Here is a 24,297-nt window from a genome sequence, read left to right as displayed (position 1 = left end):
AATTACTGGCACCACGCTGGGAGCTTAGCCTGTCAGTCAGGGTTCTTGCCCCACTGGCTGCTCAGAGGAAAATCCAGCACTGGGCACAGAGTGGGGCGCAAGGATGCATAAAGAAGAGGCAAGATGTAAGCATACGGATCCTTGAACTACACTGGGAGTGTCAACAGCAATGATTCACAGCTGATGCAATGATTCATCTCACCTCTACAATGACCCTAGGAGTAATGGACTAGTGCCCACTGCCCTGAAGAGGAAGCTGAGGCACAGGCCTCAGGGCTGCTATTTGTCAGAACCTGTGGCCCACTCTCTGATGACCAGGCTCTACTATCTCCCAGGAATAGGCAATCTGACAATCACTGTCATAGACAAATTTTTAATTCACTACCAACATTTTTCCAGTGAGGACAAGGCTCTCTAAGAGAGGAAAGGGTTCCGTGGGCTAAGGCAGTCTCTGAAGGCTTCCCGGAGGAGGTGGCAAAGGTATGAGAATGAAGCCAGAGCCTTCCTAATAGGAAGTCTCCCAGACTGGGGGCCAGCAGGCACACACTCTGATCTATCCCTGAAGGACTTGCCTACGAGTCCCACCGGAGGACTCCCTGGAGATGGGGACCACTGGGCCTTCATCAGCAGAACAAGATGGCTGGGTCGGCCAGGCAGTGCAGGCTGTACTGGCAGCTTGTGCCTCCGTGCTGCGGTGAAAGGGTGGGGGAGGCAACGGGTGCCAGCATCCTGAACCTGGCACGTGAGCGGTGCCGTTCCCGGGTTATAGATGAGCTAAATTAGCTGTGACGCTCATTAGCGGCAGCTCCTAATTAGTGAAAATTAATATTGGCTTTGATAAAGACATTGGCGCCAGCTCTCCAAGGCTCAAGCATTATCGACCTTGTCGGCAGGGCTAACGAGTGGGTAAGTGGAGGCGACAGGGTGTCTGGGAGTGGGCAACAGGTCACTGGGGAGGAAGTACAGGGCTCTCTGGTGCACTGACCCTCAGCAGCTCTCAGCCCTAGGGGCAGGGGCATGAATCTTCCCTCCCAGGGAAGGGACCTGACCTCCTAGCAGTCCTTCTGCAAGAACCTATCCCCATACCACAGATGCTGTGGAATCCCCAAGCAGACCAGTCCCAGTGATGGCTAGCACCTATAATAACTTCCTTCAATATTGTTTGGCTATTATGTGCTCCAGGCTGTACATTAAATGTCTTCACATGTATTTAATGCTCCCCAAATCCCTGGAAATAAATACTTTCATTAGCTCCATTTTACAGAATAGGAAAACTGAGGCTCAGGGAAGCTGAGTATCCTACCCCGGGATAAATGGGTAGCAGGGCTAGACCCAGGCAGCCTGACTCCAGAGCCACGCTCATGGTCTCTGTATTATGCTACCCCTCCCCTTGACCCCATCCCTGAAAAAACCTCCTGAAGGCCGCATAGCTTGCCCAGCATTTAACACTGAATCTGGCGGGTGATCAACACTTAACTTTCAAATGAACAAATGAACAAGCAAAGGGAGCTCTTAGTTCTTCCAGATGGTTTACATTTAATTACACTTTACATCTTCTTTCTCAATCTATTTGGTACTACAGAGAACCTGAATTTCAATTTGAGGCTACTTCTCCTAAAACTGCCCAGGACAGAATCCACACTCTGTATCCCAGAACACTGCCTCTGGCAGGGGTGACCCAGAAGCACCCCTTCTTCTCAGGGAATGACTGGAAACCTGGAGGCCTGGGCTCATCCAGGTCCTAGCTATGTTATTGCCAAGTGACCAGTCCTGGGCCTTGTCCCTCGGGAGGTGACTAGGCAGATGTGACTTCCCTTCACCCAGACCCTGCTCCCAGCTGTGGTAATGAGGGGAAGTAACAGATACATCTATTTTTAATCCAAATAAAGGGAAAAATGTTTGCCACCATGGAGTTTATAAAAATAACAATACATTACTCTGGCATTAATAACAATAAAGATGTCAAACTGTCAGATAAGAAGTTAATCTCATTTGAGCACAATTAAAGATGCTATTATCCCACCACCTGGGGCTACTTTGGCTTTTACCACTCAGCAGGCTTCATGGATAAAGGGGCCAGGCCAAGAGCGCGGGAGGTGCTGGAGCTGCCTGCCTGCTCAACCCATCACTCAGCTGCTCCCTCAGTGACCCCAGCACAAAGGATACAGGCCCAGCTTAGCTGTGGAGTACCGGGCAGGACTTTTAGGGCCAAAGACTTTAGACAGAGCCTGCTGGGCCTGGCCTCCATGCCTGCCATTTACTGTGCCTTCCCAGGATCAGTGATACCAGGTGGGTCTTCGGTATCAGCAGAAGGGCCCCTGCCCATCTGAAAGGGTCCAGCCAAGAAGAAAGAAGCACTATCAGTGTTGAGCAGACACGGGGTCCAGTGCAGGGAATCAGTCATATGGACGGCAAAAGGAGAGCTGAGAGACCAAGAAGGGGATGGTGCAGTGACCCAGGGATCAGCAGCAGCAAGAAGCCACCACTGCCAGCTCTGCAGAGCAGGGTCAAGGGAGAAAGCGGCATTTCCAAGCCTAGGGGCTATGGCTCCTGATGGGAGCTGGAGCCACCACCCAAGTAGTGGACAGCCTTCCCCTCACTGTCCAGTCTCCTGCCAGGCCCCTCATTGGCTAAATCCAGGTAGAAGCCAGCAGACCCAGGAAAAGACAGCCCATGGGGTCAGCTCCCTGTGATTGAGGGCAGAGCTGAAGAGGCCAAGAATGGATCTGAGGAACAAGCTTAGGACTGACCCAGGGTCCTGTCCTGAAATTTAATCACCCACCATTTTCCGAGCACTGAATCCATTCCAGGCACACCTGCAGATGTGGGGCATACGAACACATATGTGGGGCATATGACATGGGTTAGAAGTCATATGGGCCCTCTAAGCAATTACTGCCTAGTGAGGGAAATAAACACATGTGCTAGCTCACTTCAGTCGTGTCTGACTCTGTGTGACCCTACAGACTGCAGCCCACCAGGCTCCTCTGTCCATGGGGATTCTCCAGGCAAGAGTACTGGAGTGGGTTGCCATGCCCTTCTCCAGGGGATCTTCCCAATCCGGAGACCAAACCTGTGTCTCTTAAGTCTCCTGCATGGGCAGGCATGTTCTTTACCACTAGTGCTACCTGGAAAGCCCAGTAAACATGTAAACAGTTCATTTCCACATAAAGTGACAGGTGCAAGGCTGTATCACCGGCCAGGAGAGGCCAGAGGACAGACCCCCCGAGGCAGGAATTCCAGGAAGGCTTCCTGGAAGAGAGACGTGTGAGGTAAATGAAGACAAAGAAAGAGGAAAGGAAACTCAAGAAGCGCATCTTAGGCAGCAGAAGTGTGCAAACCAGGCACCGAAGCAGGAAGCAGCAGAGTGTTCCGTGCATGACAATGGAGGTGCCTCTGGGCTTTTTAGAGCAGCTGCAGGGCACAGCTGGGACTGTGTGTTCTGAGTTGGTGAGGCAGCTGGGCTGCAGACAGCGACCTAGGTGTCACTGGCTGTAAGTGGTCATGGGACAAGTGGAGGGGGAGATCCCATCATGGGGAGCATGTATAAGGGGTCAGAGGACATTTCCTGGGAAGCACTGCTCAGTGGAAGGAGACCGAGAAGGAGTGGTCACAAAGGCAGGAGAGGGGCAGGAGGGTGCCTGGGGAACAGTGAGGCAGGTCCCAGGAGCCGCAAGGTCAGAGAGGTGAGGTCTGAAAACTGCCCCATCGGCTGGCTCTAGGGTGAGGTGTGTAAGTGCAACGTGGGGAGGAGCCATGCAGGAGGGTCAGGAGCAAACGGCAGACCAACCCAGGTCAAGAGGGAGTGAGTGAGTGCAGACCACCCAGCAAGAAGCCTGGCTGCATATATTTAAAACCTTGTTCTTCAAAAGACACTGCTTAAAAGGATGTACAGAGAGATACAGACTGAGCGAAAGTCTTGGCAAATCATCCATCTGATAAAAGACTCTGATCCAAAATATATAAAGAACTCTCAAAATTCAATAATAAGAAAAAACTTGTTTTCAACAATGGTCAAATGATTTGACTAGCCGCTTCAGAGTAGACATATGGTTGGCAAATCAGCACATGAGAAGCTGCTCAACACTGTTAGGAAAATGCAAATTAAAACCACAATGAGATACCACACATACCTACTAGAATGTCCAAAATTAAAACTACCTCCCATCATGGAGTTACCAGAGTCTGGAGGTGGGTGGAAAGAATGGAGTTATTGTTTAATGGGTAGAGTTTCTGTGAGGGACAATGAAAATGTTCTGGAAAGAGTGAGATGCTTCCACAGCATTGGAAATATACTTAATGCCAGTGAATTGTACACTTAAAAATAGTTGAAATGGTAAATTTTAGGTATTATATACATATATATTTCCATAATTAAAAAAAAAGATCCCGTGCCAAGTGCTGGCAAGTATAGTGAGTGGAACAGCTGAATAGGACTGTGACTGGTACAACCATTCTGAAAAACAGTTTAGCAGCTTCTTAAGAAGTTAAATGTACACTTAAGACTCAGCCATTCCACTCCTAGATATCCACCCCCCCCAAATAAAAGCATATGTCCATATAACGTACCTGAGTTTTATGGCAGTCTTATTTGGAATAGCCAAACACTGGAAACAACCCCAATGTTCATCAACAGGTGAATGAATAAACAAAGTGTGGTCTCTCTCTGTTTGGAATACAACTTGACAACAAAGATGGATATGCTATGACATAGCAACAATATGAATGGGTCTCAAAATAATGGTGCTGAGTGAAAGCAGATAGACAAAAAAAGTACATACAGTATTAGTCTATTTGCATAAAGTTCTGGAAAAAGCAAACTAATCCACAGAGACAGAAGGTAGGTCAGTGGTTATCTGGGGAGGGAGGGTAGGAGGGGTAGAAGGAAGGATTACAAAGAGGCACAAGAAGACTTTTGGAAGGTGATGGATAAGCTTAGTATCCTGACTGTGGTAACGGTTTTCAGGGTGTACATACATCTCAAAAAGAATCAATTACACACTTTGAATGTATATAACAACACAACATTTTTCATATGTTGATTATGTCTCAATAATGCTGTAGGTAAGGCAATGGCAGCCCACTCCAGTACTCTTGCCTGGAAAATCCCATGGGGGAGCCTGGTAGGCTGTAGTCCATGGGGTCGCTAAGAGTCGGACACGACTGAGCGACTTCACTTTTACTTTTCACTTTCATGCATTGGAGGAGGAAATGGCAACCCACTCCAGTGTTCCTGCCTGGAGAATCCCAGGGATGGGGGAGCCTGGGGGGCTGCCGTCTACGGGGTTGCACAGAGCTGGACACGACTGAAGCGACTTAGCAGCAAGTTCTTTTTTTAAAGGAGCTTGAATGGGAAAGGAAGGAAAGTTGGTGGAGGGAGCTTCAGGGTCCAGAAGGGCTGTGTTTTGGGATGGAAGGGATGTGAGCCCTGCTTTGGAGCTCTTGTGGAGCAAGGGAACTGCTGAGCCTTCCTGAGGCCCACAGAGAGGAAGCCTAGGAGAAAGACAAGCCCTGAGAGCCAGCATGAGGAGGACACCGTCTAGAAGGCAGAGGGGGAAGCAGGCGAAGGCTGTCGGGGGAGGAGTTCTGGGAGGGGCGAGGAGCGGAGGAGGAGTGGCTCATGTCTGTCCCATCCCTTTGCACCTGCGGTTTCCTCTGTCTGAGAGCTGACCCAAGTGCCTGTGCTGCACACTGAACCCCTGATATATATTTGCTCCTTGAATCCTTAGGAAAGACCAGGGAGGACCCTGGTTCTAGAGAATCAGGGGCAATCACAGAGATGACCTGGAGACTTGGGGTCTGTCTGACTGCAATCCCAGGACCCCTCCTGAGGGTGAGACTCTCTCCTGTGCCCACCCCATCCTCTCAGCTTGCCCCTCGTTACTACCATGTCCAGCCTGGGTGGCCATGGTCAGCTGAGAAGCATCTGACCCTCCTACCCCAGCAGAATCCCCAGGAAGACGGGGTTGTTGGACCTGCTGAGCTGCTCCAGCACCCGTGGGTGCTCAGGAGACATGGTGGAGCAGGGTAGAGGGGACTCATGAAAGGACTCTTGAAGGCGTGCATCAGCGGTTCTCAGAGTGTGCGCCCCAGAGCAGCAGCAGCAGCAGCATCACCTGGAAGCGGTGAGAAATGCAAATTCCTGGCCCTACCCCCGACCTCTGAATCAGAAACTAAGGGGTCAGGACCCAGCAATTTGTTCTAGCAAGCCTTCTAGAGGATTCTGAGGCTCACCAAAGTCCAAGAACCAGTGGTGTACATTATCCACCCACAGAATGCTCTAATTCAAGTTCACACTTAGGTTTGTCAGCTGCAACTCGCTGAAATTAGATGGCGGATCCCATCCCAGCAACCGTGATCCTGGGGATCCTCTCCTTGGTCTCCAAAGGGGCTCGCTCAGCCATCCTGCCCTATGGCAGCCCCTCCTCACCCTCCTCCCACCATCCCCCACAAAGGAAAAAGAGCCAACGTGCTTCAAATAATCACAACCTCAGAGAGCGTGCAGTCCCACAAGGGCGACCCTTGTTGCTCTTCCCCAGATTCTGACTTCAAAATAAACAGCAGCCACCAAGGTGGACCGTGACCCCGTGGGTGTGTGAGCACAAACACACGCACACACACACCACACTCTGTCTCGTCCGTGGCCAAAGGCCAGGGTGCCGAGCCGGCTCTTCTGAGACATTACCTTCTGAACATCCTATTCCTCCCACACTCAAGAGGAAAATTATGACTTTCTCAGGGAGCAGTTTTTTTTTTTTTTTTTTCCCCTGTGTTTTTTCCTCTCCCCTCGTTCGGCGCACGGCACTAATTTATGACTATTTTCCCAAGTCACTGAAGTAAGAGGGTAATGGCTTTCAGCTGCTTGCTTTCTCTCACCTGTCACTCACCGCTGGCTACCTGACAGGACTGCAGACAGTGTTCCAATCACAGGGGCTGTTTTCCTTCCCCAGGAAGCAAAGAATTCATAGTGGCCGTGGGGAGAGTTATTTCATTCCTGGACGGAGCAACGTCAGGTAAACAGCTGTAAAAATTCATAACCAGCAGGGCTGCCTCTGGTCTCCAGGGCCCCAGCTCTGAGCTGGCCTGGCTGGGATTGGGGAGCTGGGTGGCACTCGATGACTCAGACCCCCTGGTTTCTATCACCCCATCAACTCCAGCCTCCTGACCTTGAGTAGGTCACATTGTCTCTCTGTCCCTGAAGCTTTCCAGCTATCACCTGGAGAGAAAGTTCTTTGTCCTCAGGGCCAGGCATGGAGAACGGGGGTGAAGAGACCAGGCATGCCCTCAGAGGGCCATCTGTCCCCAGCTGAGTGGCCAGGGGCAGGATGCTGAGGCTTAGTTGCTCATTTGAAGATCAGAGAGACTTTGTGCCAGCGTCGTCCAACCAAACGTGCAGGGCAAACGGAAACATGATCTGTGTTGCCCCAGACATAGCCACTCCACAGGTGTGGCGGCTGAACACTTGAAACATGGGGAAAGAGAGACTGAGTTCTGCATTTTCATCTCATTGGAATTAATGTGCACTTAAGTAGTCACGTGTGGCCAGCAGCCAGTGCATTTCAGACAATGCAGCATTATGCTTTTCCACGGGCTTCAAGTGTCTCGCACTGACAGGAACGGAGATATGAGTATAGTGCCCTCATCCTCGGTGGCTGTGAGGATTGAATGAGATGATGCACAGAAAGCCTCGTCACCTAGTTGGCTCTCCGTAAATGGCAGCTCTGGTTAACTCTATGGGACAGGGTCGGATGGACGGGGGAAGTGTCTAGTTATAACAGCTCTTTAAGTGACTTGCTTTTCAGCCATTTGTTTCCAGTTGACCTAGTAGGGAGGTCTAGCTGCGGCCAATGAGGGGGCACATGGGGCACGAGGCCAGGGTCAGCAGTCAGGGAGACGGAAAGGGTCCACGAGAGGCCCTGCTCTCTGGCACGACCACCCGCTCTGCGCCCTCCATTCCCAACCCCGATTCCTCATTCAGCAGCACCAGAAATGTAAAGGTGCGCCATTCACCCAGGCTCTGGACAGTGAGGCTGCGTGGAATTGCTTCTGGGTGAGACAAGTCCTCATCACAGATAACTGGCGGGTTTTAGAAGATTCTCTTCCCTGGAGCCAGAGCAACAGGAGATACAGCAGGACTGGCTGGGGAAATGACTATTTGACAGTCTTCTAAAACCAGGCAGTCAGGGATTCACAGTCTGCCCTGGATTTCAGTCTGGACTCCACTGTTTACTAGTTCAGGGAGCAGGGCATCTTGTTTTTTCCCTCTGAGCTTCAGTTTCCTCATCTGTCACACAGAGACTTAAAGACCCTCCTGACAAGTTATCATAAAGATTTGATGCAACAATGTGTACAAAGTGCTTCCTAGGTGCTCAGTAAATAAAAGCTGTTATTACTATTGTCATTACTATTATTGGGAGGTAGCAGAACACACTGGTTAACAAGCCAGTTGTTGGAGCAGGACCACCCAAGTTCAAATCCTGGCTCCACCCCCACTCACCAGCTATATGATCTTGGGCAAGTCACTAAAACCATTTGCCTCAGTTTCTCCATCTATAAAATGGAAAAGATAGTAACCCTTCCTCACTTTAAAGGAGCTTACAGCAGCTACTGACACAGAAAAAGTACTACACGTGTTGCTGAAACTAGATATTCTAATGAGGCCTCCAAAGATAGAGTGGTGGGTGGACAACATCTGTATGTTCCTCATAAGGAAGCAGCCAATGTAAGAAATTCCAGCAGGCCTGGGAATTGACATGTTGATGGCAGGACACTGCCCTGGGTGAAGCAAAAGGGCAGAGAATGAGAAACAGCAGAACTTCAATAAAACAGATCAGTTCCAACAAGAAGATGTTTTGACCTCAAGGGGCCTGGCTCTCAGACACCCTGAGGTCTTTACACCCACTGATACTTTGTCATGAGAGAGTCAACGTCCTGATTTATGGATGAGAAAACTCTGGCCAGAGAGCCAGCCAGTAAGAGAATGCTAATCCCCTCCACCATCCGTCCAGCCTCCCCTGTCACTCACTCACCTCTTCTAAAGCCCAGACGGGAGACCGAGGGATAGAGGAGGGGGAGGGTGACCCTGTCCTCAGCCCTCATTATTCTTTTAATGGCATCGATGGCACAGAAAGTAACTGGGAAGGAAAAGACAACACTTCCTGCCAACCGGGTGTGCGCAGGCTGGGATTAATGAGCCTTGATGGTGTGCCAGGCGTGGTGCTGGGCATTTGTCACAAGTCCTATGTCACAACTCATATGTCATCTCACCAAATGAGGGTTCCAGGCTGGAGCAGGGACAAGCACCCAGGCTCCCAGGCAGCCTGTCTTCTCAATGTGGCCCCTGGTCTAATTTCAGAATGCAGTTTCATAACTGCCACTTCTCAAATAAACTCAGATTTATTTATATATTTGGAGCTAAAAGGCAGTGCAACTTTTCTCATTGACATGTTTCTAGTCAGTAAAGTAGGTAATTTAAGCTGTAAAAATATTCATTCTCCTCCCCTACCTTCAACCATGGCACTCAATGAAGCTATTTTTATTTTGAAAGTGTTAGTCATTCAGTTGCGTCCGACTCTTTGTGACCACATGGACTGTAGCCCACCAGGCTTCTCTGTCCATGGAATTTTCCAGGCAAGAATACTGGAGTGAGTTGCCATTTTCTTCTCCAGGGGAATCTTCCCCACCCAGGGATCAAACTTGGGTCTCCTGCATTGCAAGCAGACTCTTCACCAACTGAGCCAAAGAAATGCAGCTGGGGAACATTTTAATTTTCCTAAGTTGACCTTCAGGCAAAAGAGGAAGCATTCTCCCTTGGATCTGAGGCCTGCTAAGTTTGAAGGTCCCACCCAGAGGAGCAGGCACCATAAGCCCACTCCCCACACATGTCTTCTGGTTTCCTGTCTGGAGAGTGAGGGCAGGCACTGAACCAGGCTCAGGGACACCTCAGAATGTCAGCATCTGATCAGCTTTTTTTTTTTTTTGCTTTTTGAAAGCATCTGTACAGGCAGGGGCAGATCCCCAGGTGGGACAGGAATGACCATCCCTGCCACTGCACACCCAGTGGGGGCCAGACCCTGTGCCCACCGCATTCATTATTTCATTCAAGAGTCAAAATAGCTCTGCGAAGTGCATGGGATCAACCCCATTTTATAGATGAGAAAAACTGAGGCTCCCAGGGCTGGAAGGATCTGCCTGAGGCCTCAGCACGGGCAGGGGCGAAGTCCGGCCTCAGAGCTCCCTCCATACCTCACAGACTATCACACCACCTTGGGAGTGCATAGCTAGGAGTTGGTGATGGACGGCCAGGCTGCTGACGGCGAGGCCGGCAGGTTCATCACTTCAGAAGCCACCCCACCCTCCCTGACAGACCCTCAAACACACCCTGCCCCCAAGCCAGCTCCACATTTTCTTGGGCAGGACTCATTCCCAAGCAGGTGGGAGCACCTGAGAAGGAAGCAGTTTCCTGCTCCTTAATTGACTGTAAATTGCTCCAGAGCTTTTAATGAAGGCCGTCAGGAGTAATTATGCCCACTGCTGCGCGGCTACTCTGTGTAAACACAAAAGGCGGGGGCTGAGGGCATCTCACTATCTCATCTCGGCTCTTCTGTGCCTCCCCTCCCTTGCAGACCCCCTCCTGTTTCACACATCTGTCACCTGATGAGGAGCCACAGCTGAGGTGTAGAAAACACTGGTGATGTCCCAGCCAAGGGACCTGCAAGATGGCCAGGCAGGCAAGAGACGGGTCCAGAGAGCCCAACACGAGGCCCACCAGGCAACCGCCACCAGGGCTGCCTGCCTGAGCAGGCCTGGATGACAGAGGACTCATGCTGGACCCCAGAGCCAATTCCAGAGGCTGGGAAGCAGCGGGGCAAGGGGAGAGGCCTCAAAGTGTGGTCCCCAGACCGGCAGCAGCAGCAGCATCTAAGAACTTGTGGGAAAGGCGAATTATTGGGCCCCAAGCCAGACCCACTGAATCGAAAACATAGAGGGTGTGGCCGGCAATCTGAGTTGTAACAAGTCCCCCAGGGGGTTCAGAACTATGAGAGGGAGGGAAAGATCACAAATAGCATGAGCCTGTTAGCCTCAGTTTACAAGACGGGGAAGCTGAAGTCTAAAGAGCCATGGCTTACTTGTGGGCATGGAGTGGGCACGCAACCGGGCACTGCAGCCACAAGTCCAGGCTGGGGTCAGACCAACCAGTTCAAACCCTGATACAAATATTTAAGGCACCCTTTCACTTTGGACAGGTCACTGACTTTTCCTCATCTCTAAAGTGGGAGCAGTTCAGTTCAGTGGCTCAGTCGTGTCCGACTCTTTGCGACCCCATGGACTGCAGCACACCAGGCTTCCCTGTCCATCATCAACTCCCAGAGCTTGCTCAAACTAATGTCCATCGAGTCAGTGATGCCATCCAACGATCTCATCCTCTGTCAGGCAGAAGTGGAGGCAGAAGTGGCCCTTCTCAGCTGTCCTGAGGGTCTCGTGTATGGGAAACTGGCACAGGGTCTGTAAATTGCTTTCATCCCAAGACACTGCCATCAGACTTTGAATCCCACGATGTGGCCAGGAACTGAGAAGAGGCAGGACTGAGGAAGTCATGAGGACTGTTTTAAAAGAGTCAGAATGCTGGTGCCACCCCCCACCCAGGGCACTGACTGTCATCACTCTGACCCCTGTCCCTGGGAAGCCCCCGTCCCTGCACCCTCCTGTCCCCAAGCTGCTCCTCATGTGTGGGGCGTGTCTCCCTGTTCACTTCCTCTCCTGGACGCCTGCCTCTTCCTCAGAAAAAGCATTCTGACATTTGCAGCCCAGGGAAGAATGAGCTTTCAGGCTGGGACAGACACTTAAGGCAAGAGATGGGTCACTTTGTCATTACATGGGACACTTAAGTCATCCCATGGGACGAGTGCCACTCCCTGTGCCAGGCTCCACAAGGGACATTGAAGAAGGAGGAGGCCACTGCTAGCCTCCAGTACATCCCAGTGACCCCACCAAACAGGCTTTAAGACTGGGTTCCTACTCTCAAAGAGCTCACAACGTGGTCTATTCCCTGGCTCCCCTCTGGCCAGTCCTCTACCATTGAGGGGCAGCCATGGTAGCCGATTAGGACAAACACCTGGGTGACCCGGGTGAGGTGAGCTGCCAGAGCCCCACAGGGAGCTCTGCGCCCTGGACCTTGTGCCCCTGTGTGTCAACACCAAGCAAGATGATCCCCTGAGGACATCTCCCCAACAGTTCACTGAGTCCCCAGCTACGGATCCGCTCTGATCTGCTGGGACGTCTGTCAGCCTGAAGAGGCAGTGTCCCCAGCAATGGGACTGGGGTGCCCCTAGGGGTGATAGGCTGCCAGAAATCAGTGAGATTTACCCACAGGCTCTGGGCCACTCACCTACACCCTACCTGCAATGTCTGAGGCAGTCTGGAGCCAGGGTCCCCAGGGGGACCGGCAGGTGGGCACCACTGCTCGCACTGCATTCTGGGGTGACACAGGATGGATAAGGGGGGAGGGACAGTGACCTGTACCGTAACAAGGCTGGAAGCCACTTCTGGCACCCAGGTGAGCCGAGTAGGGTGCCTGGGCCCCGTCAGCCCTGCTCACCCACAAGCTGCCTCCCTGCCTGAAAGAGCTGAGTTATCCCCGGCATAGGGTTTTCTGAAGAGCTCATAAAGCAGCTGATGCGGTGAAGCAGGTTCAACATTCAATAACCCCTCCATCTCACTCGGGTCGGACGCCAGCATATTCATCTTGAATTATCCTTTTCAAAGACCAAATCAATCCTAGGAGGTGCTAGGCTGCTGTAACACACATTCCTACTGCCAAGATAGCCCAGGAACAGAGGGTCCATGGGGACACCACGGTGTGGGGATAGAAAGAGGCGGCCGAGGAACACCCTCTCCCTCACCCAAGGGCAAGAGGCAGAGGGGGAACCAGAGTTTGATGCTCTCCTCCCCTCCATCCACTGTAGTATGAGGGCAGGGTGAAGAAGCTGAAGAGAGGCCACAGATGGTGGGTGAGGACCCTGTTCTACCCCAGGGCTGGAAGGTTCTCCTCTTTGCTTACTCTGATCTGCTCAACTGCAAAGAGGGTAGAGTGTTGGTTACGGAAGGAAAAAGACCTGGGCTTGAATACAGCACACTCAATAACTTGGGTGGGTGATAATCTCTCTAAGCCTCAGTTTCCTCATCTGTAAAATGGACTGAATAACCACCTCCTTCATAGGGAGCTGTGATGATTAAATGAGCAAGGCATGAAAAGCCACTGGGCATGGCACCTGGCACATAGAAGGGTGACCACGACGGAGGAGGTGGGAAAGCCTGTCCTGAGTCTGGGGGCTGGCTACATGAACGGGGACCTCTAGAGTAAAACAGAGAAGATTCAGGGGCAGGTCTTGGTCTTCAGACCCCAAGCAACATCATGTGCAGAGGAATAGGCTGACTGCGGGGAGCTCTGGGCAAAGCAGGAATGATAAAGCATGGGGAAGAGGCAGAAGGTCCATGAGCAAGAGGGTGTGCCCACTATCCAGTGAGATGGGGCATCGCCCGCTGCTGCAAGGGTCCACCCTGTGCTTGCACTACCTGCTGGCTGACAGCTATATACCAAGAGCATTCCTGGCCAGGCTGGGAGGTGGGACCAGGCACCTCTGGGCCTTTCCCACCTACAAAGTGAAAATATCCTTGGAAGAGCAACACATAAATCACACCAAATCTTTTATGTGTTGAGCACAGTAGGGTTGGGCCACTTAGCGTATCATTCTCATCCTCAAGTTGCTTCTATCCTAGTTGGGAAAAGCGCGAGTCAATGACAACAATATAGTTAGCATATATTAGTGCCAAGTACAGTTCTCAAGGTCTGAAGTTGACTTATTTAACCCTATGAGTACATACTATGTGATCATCGTCCCTGTTTTCCAACCAGGTAAACTGAGGCATAGAAAGTTTTTTGGTTTTTTTTAAGTAGCTAGTTCATACAGTCCATACTTGCTCAAGATTCAGTGGAGGGCTTCTTGGAAGAGGAGGCACTTCACGACAAATATCTCAATAAAAACAAAGCCTGCTATGTTTGTGGCAATTTAGTTTTCAAAGCTCTTTCATAAAGATCCCTGTGAAGTCAGCTGGGCAAGTTGATCGGCCTCATTTTCAGACGAGGAAAAAGAGACTCAGAGAGGCTAAGGGACTTGCATACGGTTACAGAGATAATAGGTGGTACAGTTGAAATTAGAACCCAGGCCTTGTGCTACCTCCCAGTGCTTGGTGCCCTGTGCCCAGATTGGGGAGAGGAGGAGGGAGATGGCACCCAGGCAAGGGGACCTTCAGGGAGATCCTTGCATCAAAGGACAACTTTCCTGAGTGTCCAAACACAGGTCCAGGGCTGACACGGAGACTTGATCTATTCCGGGCCAAGCTGTAGTTGGACAGTCAGGCTCACAGGTCCCCTGAGCCATGTAAAGAATAGTCAGGGTGAGGGGAGTGATGACAAGTTCAAAGTCGGCTCTGCCTGCCACCGTCTCCCCAACCAGCTGGAGGCTTTTCAGCTCCTGTAAATCATACCTTCAGCTGGTTCCCAGAGAGCCCAAGTGTTCCTGGCTGGCTGCAAGCTCAGCACAATCTCACCCAATGACACAGCTGAGCCAGGCTCATCTGCCAGCCCCCCCACCCCCCTAAAGCGGGTGCCTGCTGCCTGGCCACCAGCACAGCTGTTCAAAGCCCCCACCTCCTTCACTGCTGATCATGGGAAAGGCCGTGGGCCCGGGAGCTAGCAACCTGGTTAATCTAACACTCTCATCTGTTTCCCCAGTTGTTTTTCAGCAATATTTCCAACTCTGCACAGTAGGTCCAGCAAGCACTAGCATAGTCCAAGTAGCTGGCAAAGTGAGGCCCAGACAGGGAAATCGACTTGCCCAAGCTCACACAGCTGCACGGGAGCAGAGCCCAGCCGGGAACCCAGGCTTCTGCCCCAGTCCTGGGCCTGCACTTGAAGGCAGAGCTGTGCTGGCCACTTTCCCCTCTCTGGGAGCAACTAACTGCCCCTCCTCCCAGCTCCTTCCCGTGTGCAATCATTGAGCACCGAGACCCTTTCCTGGGTGACAAACTGAGCAAAGACCCTCAAAACTCCTGAGAGGTAGCAGAGGAGGGTAGTAAGAGTGTGGATGTTGAGGACTCAACTCTTGGGATTCAAATCCCGAGGGAGCTTGGGCAGCTTGACTGATTCGAGTCTGTAACAGGGGATCACGATAGAGCAGACTTCCCATCATTGCTGTAAGGATTCGGTGAGATCATACAAGTAATCTAACTATTAAAATGCAGGTACTAGTTGGTCACTACTATTATGTTTATTTTTAACCACAGCAACCTACTTCTGCCACCCAGGACACAAGACAAGTTGCTTGCCCCATGGTGGGCTGACCTGGTCCGTGGCCTTCTGAAATGCCACTCCTGGGGCTTCTGCCTGTACACCCAGTCACTCAATGCTGCCTCCACTATGAATCTCCCCGTCTCCAAGCCCAGAATGAAGTCCTTCCTCCCCTCAAGCATTAGCAGCACCCTGGAGCTCACAGTTCCCACTTGCCTGGGGTGGACTGGACATTTACCACAACATCCTCTTCTCAGCTCCAAACGGGGGCTCCTTAAAAGCAATGACCCACACACAGAGTCCCCAAGTTGTAGTTAAGCACACAGACTTTGGGGTCAGGCAGCACTGGGTTCAAGCTCAATTTCCGCCCTATATAAGCTGTGTGACCCAGTGCAAATTACTAACCCTCTCTGAGCCCTCTGCCTTCTCATCTGTAAAGTAGGGATTATAAGGCCCACTTTCTTGGTCTGCTACAAGGATTCAATGAAGCAATGCGTATGAAGAGCTTACCTAGACATAGAGTAAGTGTGTAATTAAAGATAGTTGCCATTTTCCCGGTTATCCTTCATGTGTGTCCCACACTGCCACCAAGCACAGCTGGCACAGGTGCGCAGTGCAGACCATTAACGCCGGCCTGCACGACAGGTGGCACATCATCGTTACCATTAGTGATATTACGGCTGCACCCAAAACACTCACCCCATCCCCACTCGTGCCAAGAGGGAGTCCACGGCTGGGTGTGCCACGGGCTCCAGATGTGCCCGGGCAGGGGCCTCTAAGGAGTGGCTACAGTCTAGAACCCCCAAAGGACACCATTCTGCCCTATAACCCCTTTGAGGGCCGATGCTGACCTGGGGAGTGGCAGAAAGGAAGCAGGGCCACAGCGGCATCCAGGCCCTTCCGGATCCTGTGAGTCATCCACACCTCCCAGAAGGAAGCATGAAAGTCCTGCTCTGTGAGGGCACCACTGAGCCCCGGACTGGCTTGTTCAGCACCTGCTCACCTGGACAGATACTAGATCACCTCTTTCCTCCAGAACCTCACCTAGTGCCAACAGCCTTAGGGAGCAGCTGGGCTCCCCTCCCTAAGCACTCCAGCTTCGGACTGTGGCAGCTTTGAGGCACCTGGACTCCTTTTCTCTAAAATCAAGTCCCAAGCTCACAGCCCACCAACCCAGGCCTCTTCTTCCCTAGGCCCAGATGTACCCCATGCCTGCATGGGCAGAGGCCCCTTAAATCCTTTGCAGCTGGTATAAGAAGTTAGGGCAGGAATTCAATAGTAACTCTCTGAGGCCCTTGGGCAAGCTCCCTACTTGGGCCTCAGTTTCCCTATCTGTAAAGTGGGAGTGATTGACTAGTGATTATCAAATTGTCCCACAAGAGGCCCTAGTTGTTCATTGCTGATCCTCTGAGGATTCTCAGGTGAGGGATAAAATCGAAGGTTAGGAATACAGGCTGTTAGTGCTGTCTACCTCTGACCTTAACTTCAACCACAGATTGTGATTTCTCCTTAACACATTACTGTCTCAGCCATTCTAATTTTTTTTTTTTTTTGTATTGTTCTTAGCTACTGAGCTACATTGCCTCTGTGCAAGTGGCCAGCAGAAAAGCACAAACCATGCTCGGAGCACACACCTCGCTGATGCCTTGGACTGCCCCCCACCCACTGGATTCCTCATATCCACGTCCCTCTAACCCTTCAATTCCTGTAGCTTTGCCACCATCCCCTGCCAAGGAACTGCTTTGGGAGACAATGACCTCCTCTTCTCTGTGTCCTAAGGAACACTCTGGTTAAGGAAACAATCATTCTCAACTTGTGGCTCTCCATCCTCTCCCGAGAGATGACTTCTTCCCTTTACTTAGACAGAGGGAGAGGGGCACAGAGAGGGATAAAGCCCCTCCCGGGATACCAGGTACAAAGAGAGTTGCAGAAAAGCCCCTCCCAGAGCCCCCTCTTGCCCGCCCACTTTGCGTCTGCTCCAACCTCATGCCTGATGTCCTGCCATCCCCACCCCACATCTCCCACTCCGAGCCAGTGTGGGCTGCCCCCGCAGGGAGCTGTCTGCGTGCATGCAGGCACACAGCTCCTCCATCTACTGAGACCGCGGACGCGGGTCAGCCCACCTGAAAATTGCTCTCACTGGGTCCAGACGAAACAGCTGGGCATTGATGGAGTTTGCAGAGAAATTAATCAGCACCGACTGGCAGCAGTGCCAGGCGCTGCCTGGGCCCAATCCATCCTAATGAATCCCGAGCTCCTGCCTTAATGGCTCCTGACAAGACTAATTTAGTCGTGTAGGTGATTAGCGTGGGCATTATCACCTGAATTGTGGCTCAGGACACTCTGGAGGTCTGAGAGGTGGGGGGGAGGTCTGCCTGGGGAAGTTGGCTCCGTGTGCGCCAACCTTGGCAACACATGGAGGGACTGGAGCCAACAGGAGGGGAATCGGCAAGACATTCACATCCACTCACCCTTCCATCCTTCCTTCATCCCTCTACTCATCCGACCAGCATCTGTTAAGGCCCACTTTACACAAAGCACTGTGCTTGGCACCGAGGACATGTGCCAAGACGCTCAGCTTGCTCTCGGCTGTACAGTGGACACAATGCCACCTCTCTGAGACTCACTGTGAGGTCGACAGGAGCCCACGTTTCAAATGCTCAACAGAGGCCGTGGCTGGAGGCTGGCAGTCAATAAACGCTAGCTAATAGTATTGTTCTACAATCTTACATTATACATAAATACCAAAATGATAATGAATTGCAATGTCGATATTAATTAAGGTCATAAGCAAAAACGAACCACCAATGGGGAGTTACCACAAATAACCCTGACAGGACGTTGCTAAGAGCTTTCATAGAGTCAAATTTAAAGCAAACAGAGGGCGAGGGGTGGGGGAGCTACGGCCCCTCCCAGGCAGGTGACATCTGAGCTATATCTCAAAAGATAGCAGGAATCCATCAGGCAGGGAAGGGGAAAAGGTGCTCCCTGCTGAAGGAACAGCATGGGCGAGGGTGTAGTGATGAGACGGAGGTGAGAGGTCTGGGTGCTGAGCAGGTTCCCATGACTGGGGAGCAGGTATAGAGCGGTATGTGACGGGCTATGATAAAGAGTTCTCACTCCTTTCTCTGGGCACTTGGGAGGCTTTAAGCTGGGACTATTTAGAATTGGGATAGGATGAGTGACCCTGGGACCCAGCCCTGAGGAACACTGCCCCCTCCAGGACCTGAAGAATGAGGATTGGGTGCCAGCCAAAGTAGATGGACTAGATGCCCTCCATCCCCCTCAGAATCCTAAATCAGCTTGGTGCCTCCAAGCCAGGTGTCACGGGCTGCTTCTGTGTCCATCCCTGGAGGCCAGCCAGAGCTCAGTGCCCTGAGGGTCCCTAGAAAATATGTCACATACAGGCCCGGCAGGCAGCTGGGGTAATAAACACACGACCCCTGGCACAGTGTGGGCTTTGCCATTCACATGTGCAGGCACAGACAGCACCTGTGCCATCTGGGGAGCACGCTCTCCTGGGCCCTCTCACTGGCAGCCATCCTTGTCATCACCCACACCTCGTTCCCAACACCTTTGGGGGTGCAGGGTTGCCTGGCCTGAGACTTTAGGTGGATAGCAAGCAGGCATGGAGCCAGCCCTAGTCCCTGCCTTGGAAGGTCCCCCCACCCCTGCCACTCACAAACTCCAGACTTCACTCCTGCCCCAAGGCACCTGGAGCCCTGGGCATGAGCCAGGCACAGGGGTGGGCTCAGGGGACACGGAGATGCCAGGCACCTGGAAGGATTCACAGGGCAACACGGGAGACAGAGGAGGAGCTGAGTAACAGCTCTGCAACTAGACTAGCAGAGGAGAAAGCAAAGGAAGCGGCACTTGAACCCTGCCTGGGGAAATCCAGGAAGGCCCCACAGAGGCAGCGGCATCTGAATCAACTCGACTGACCAACAGAGGTCCATCACGTTCCAGGCAAAAAGGAGCAGCAACTGCAAAGGGTAAAAGGTGGGAACTCACCTTTCGTGCTCAAGGAACTGCAAGGAAACTGATGTGGTTGGAGTGGATGAGGCACTCCATTGGGGTGGGGGTGGGGAATAGACTGAGAAGGCACAGCTAGAGGTCATGCCCTGGAAGAGATAAACTTCGCTGCGGAAAGGCCACAAGGCCTGAGGATTAGGTCGGCTTTAGCCACGGGGAGGTGGTTGGTGATCTCAACACAAGCAAAACTGGTGGAGTGGATTGGGGAGGGCAATCAGAGACAGCAAGCAACCTTGCACCCTGTCCCTCATTCTAAAGGTGCCACACAGCCATTGCTGCTGCCAGCCAGGGCCAAGGTGTGGGCAATGCCAAGCAGCCCTACCATTACGTGCTTGCTGTGCCCTTGCTCTGCCCCGCCCAGGCCAGGCTCTGCTGTCAGTGACTGAGGTTCACGTCTGGAGAGGACATGCAAGGATAAGGGAACCCTGGATGTTAACAGGCCGGGGGAAGGCAGAGCTGCTTGATGACTTTATCTGGCTGCTGTCTTTTTCTGCTGGGAGATGGTCTACAAAAGAAGATCACACAGAGGGAATTGGAAGCTAAGATAGGAGGAGACAGAGACGGAACGAGCAGCCGGTGCACGGGATTTCAGACGGCCAGGCTGTGCCCTCCCATTCCACTCCCGAGTACAGGGCCGCTCGCCTGTGGTCAGAAATTGAGGCAAGAGCATAAAGAATAGAAATGCTCAGAAGGTTTGAGGTGAATGAAAGTCCTAATCTCTAGCCCAGGAGATTACAGAAACTACATCCTGACAGAGCCTGTAACCAAACTCTACCTTCCTTCCATTCTTAAAAGGAATTTAAAAACAAAACGCTCAGGACACTGCCTGGAACACTCAATAAACACTGTCATTATAATAATATATATTATACATGTATCTTTTATATCATAGTTATCATTATTATTCTGTAAATTTCCAGTGGTCAGAATTAGGCTCAGTGGGTAGGAGTTCCAGGGACAGGTTTCATAGTAATATTACAAAGACTTTTGCATTCCCAGAACTGTCTCCAAGAACAGAAATGAGCAGCCTGATAAGACCCTGAGTTCCCCATCACTGGGGGTCCAGGCAGAAGCCAGATATTCTGTCCCAGATTACCTTCCCAGCTGGAAGTTTGGTCTGCCCACAGCTCTGACCACCTCCTCTGGTAAGCTGACTAATTTGGGCTCTGGTTCTAGCCACTGGCACTAGCCACCCCACCGGACCCAGCTCATTTGCATGCTTGTCTGTCCCCGCTACAAACTGGTGGCTGGTGGGACAGTAAACCAGTCATCCTTGGGCCATACGTTAAGTCCTCCTTTCTGTAAGAACAAAGCATTCCAGGCACGGAGGCTTTCGAGTTAACAACAGGGTATGTACACATGCCAATGATCCAGAGGGGAAACTATTCCATCCCATTTTACAGTTCGGAGCACCAAGATTCAGAGAGCAAAGGGTAGTGAGAGCCAAGGCCCAAAGTCAAGTCTCTAGGCCGCCTCATTCCACACAGCAGGCAAAGGGCCAGTCCCCTGACAAACTGTTTCAACCCTTACCCTCACTCTGGCCTCTGCTGGTTGGAGGCCCGCATCCTGGCACGTTCACATGACTTCACACCCACTGAGTGGCCCAGGGCAAGTAGGTGACAGCACTCATTGGAGGTTTCCAGGGCTGTGCTATCGGAGGGCCCAGAGATACAATACCCTGGGCTGGCAGGATTGCCCAGGCCAAAGCTCACTGGGGCCCACCTGCCCAGTGCCTTCTCATTGGTGAGATGGGGAGACAGAGGCTGAGAGAGGGATGGCACTGTGCCCAATGCCACACTGCAAGGAATAGAAACTGGGTGCCTGACTTTCAGGGTAGAACTGGGCTGTGCCATCCTCATGTAAAAAGAAGCAAGGAGGCCAGGACAGTGCAGGCCAGCTCAGCACTGGCCCCTGTCCAGAGAGAGGAGCAGAACTGTCTTCCAGCTCACTGAGTCCTCTCTCACTCCTGCAGGCTCCCAGAGCCGGGGATCAATCCCCACTGCATCAGATGGACACCCCTGCTGTGACTGCCACAATGGGCTGCGTCCTAGGAGTTATTCCTGGAGGCTAACCAATGTTAGCATCTCCAGAAGACAGTCAAGAGCTGGGGCTAAAGGTAACTGGAGCAGGGCCTGCTGGTGTGTTCACTGGGGGCACCCCACCCGCCTCCCTGCAGCACAGGCCTCAGAGAACCCCCCACTCTGGGCTGAGCGGGGCAGTGCAGGCCACAAGCACTCCTCACCCGAGGGGGCTTTCCTCTGCGTCAGCAGCCCCAACTAGTGAGTGGCTGGCCACAGCTCTGCCTCAGGGACCTCACCTGTCCCAGATATATTTCTTCCACCCTGAAGGACTCTCCAGGAGGATAAGGTTGAAACAGACACTTAAAAAACCAGCCACAGGAAACAGCATGTGAAGAAATGGAAAGGACACTTTCGGGACTTGGCTCAAGCGCCATCACCTCCCCCAAACTTCTCCTGCTTCTCCCTGCCCCCAGGGGGCATGACCCTCCCCCATCAATCCCCACTGGGGCTTAACCAGACAACCAGCTCAGCTGCTACCACCCAAGACTCTGGTTTCTTTATCCCTCTGTCAAATTCCTCTCTGAATTCACAGCACTCGGCCCGGCACAGGGGGCACCCCGTCTGTATCTGATGAATTGATGAATGAACTGAAAAAAGTAGAGCCCCTAATGGTGATAAACACTGCCAACATTCATCATTCACAGATCCACGTGCAATGGGTCTCTGCACTGCTGGCTCCACGCCAGCCCCGCACCAGGTCTGGGGAGGAGCCATGAAGAGTCCAGGAGCCCTCAAACAACACCCCTGACCCAACTCAGCACGGTCCCCAAAAGACTGCCAGCCATGCTTTCCACCCCGCAGAAGGTGCTCTAAGCCTCTGGGAGAACATTCCAGAGAAGCAATCTGCCTCACTCTGGGATAACACTTCAAACACCACATCCCCGATCACCAACCCCCAAATCCAGCCTCACAACACTGCTGTGTGGGCCTGCTAACCATCAAAAGAGAGGCTACTTTCTACACAATGGCCCCCATAGCCCTAGAAACAGAGCATCACCGGGCCATGGGGACAAGCCCCACAATAGTCAGAAGCACACCCGCCGTGCCCGGCACCCATCCACAAAAAAAGGAAGACTGGAAGGGAAGGCCTCTGCAGCAGGCTGCTTGTGTATCCCTGCATACAGCAGGGTGAGGCTGGGTCCCACTAAGGCTGAGATTTTCTTTGGAGAATTTTGCATTTAGTTTGGTTTTATATATATGAAAGAGTGCTTTAAATGACCTATTAGTTAAATATCTTCAGAGCCCTTCCCTCTCCAAGCCATCCTGCTTCACTTTCAAGTACAAGTGATGCTCCTGAAAGACGCACCATGCTGGCCCGCTATGTACACTGCTCCTGGTACACAGCTCCACTCTGATACCCACAAAGCAGGCAGATTTGACGGTAAGAAGCCCCAGGGTACAAGCGCTTTCTCTAAAACAGACAAGAATGAAGGGACGCAAGAGGGAGTGTTGGTGAATGTGACGTGGAGTGGTTTTCCTCTGTGCTCGCAGGCTTCCTTGGTGGCTCAGATGGTAAAGAATCTGCCTCAGTACAGGAGACCTGGATTCAATCCCTGGATGGGGAGGATCCCCTGGAGAAGGGAGTGGCGACCCACTCCAGTATTCTTGCCTGAAGAATTCCATGGACAGAGGAACCTGGCTGGCTACAGTCCATGCGGTCACAAAGAGTCAAACATGACTGAGTGACTAACACACACACACACACACACACACACACACAACCAGTGCTGTCCCATCAGCTCAGCTTCAAGATGGGTTTGATCAATTCAACCCCATTTATTGAGAAGCTTTGGGATCCCTAGAGCTGAGCTAAGGCCATGGGGCTACATCTGCCGACCTCCAGCTGCAGGTAAAGGAGCCTGGCCCTCAGGAAGGGCTCATGAGGACAGACCTGGGTGATGAGGTGAGTCAAGCTGGGGCAGGTGGGAGGTGGTGAGGGGCACGGACCAAGATGCTCATGATCACTTCCTAAACAGTTTTTTTTTTTTTTAAATGACAAAAAAAACAGGCATATCCAGTACAGAGAAAACTCAGTAATCACAGAAAAGTACAAAAGGCTGCAAATCAAATTATAAGAGCTTCCATCTTCAAATTTTCATGAGGAAGAGGAACAAGCCATTTTGTAGGACAAAATTAACGTAGAAGTGAAAGTCAAGCAACTTGGGCTCAATGTGATAAAATCTTTGATACTGAGACCTCCTCTCTTTTTGGAATGGGCCAACACAAGAAGTAGTGAGTGCCCCGTCCCTGGAGGCAACCAAGAAGAGACCACATGAACACCCATCGTCACCATGGCAGAGGTTCCAATCACAGGGGGATGATCATCTCCATGTCTAATATCTCTTTCACTTGTGGGAAAGGAGCCCACCCCACACCACCCAGCATGCCCACCAGCCCTTGTGCCAACTCACCCACAGGCGTATCTTCACTGATCAGCAGGTATGTGTCAAAGAAGTGGTTGGTGAAGAAGGGCAGTCGGTTCACCTGGCCTGGAAGTTAGAGAAGAGCATCAGTCAAGTACCCTCATGCCAATTCTATACGTTCTGCAAGGGGTACAGAGTGGGGGCTACAGTCGGCACTGAGCCTGCATCCAATGCCATGGCCCCTGGTAGCTCACTGCTCTGCCCCAAGGCAAACCAGGAGCAACTACGAGGCAGGCAGAAGGCTGTGAGGTCATTTGGTCAGCCAGGCCACCAGCCACGTGTAGCTATTGAGCCCGGGTACATATTGGGATGTGGTGAAATGTAAAATACATACAGGTTTTTGAAGACCTTGTATGGAAACTGAAAGTCACTCAGTCGTGTCCGACTCTTTGACACCCCATGGACTATACAG

General features: G+C 51.9%; 1 protein-coding gene across 7 annotated transcripts in view; it reads right to left on the bottom strand.

Annotated features, from left to right (window-relative positions):
• CDH23 (cadherin related 23) overlaps positions 1-24,297 on the bottom strand; it is a 460,382-nt gene that overhangs the window by 361,912 nt on the left and 74,173 nt on the right. For all 7 annotated transcript variants that reach the window (XM_059882631.1, XM_059882625.1, XM_059882626.1 and 4 more), the window contains one exon: positions 23,874-23,951. In XM_059882631.1, the coding sequence (XP_059738614.1) occupies positions 23,874-23,951 (78 nt within the window). The remainder of the gene's footprint in view (positions 1-23,873; positions 23,952-24,297) is intronic.

Source organism: Bos taurus, chromosome 28 (assembly GCF_002263795.3).
Source record: "Bos taurus isolate L1 Dominette 01449 registration number 42190680 breed Hereford chromosome 28, ARS-UCD2.0, whole genome shotgun sequence".
In the NCBI taxonomy this organism is placed as follows: domain Eukaryota; kingdom Metazoa; phylum Chordata; class Mammalia; order Artiodactyla; family Bovidae; genus Bos; species Bos taurus.
The sequence above is the reverse complement of the archived record's forward strand: the minus strand, read 5'-3'. Positions and strand labels throughout refer to the sequence as shown.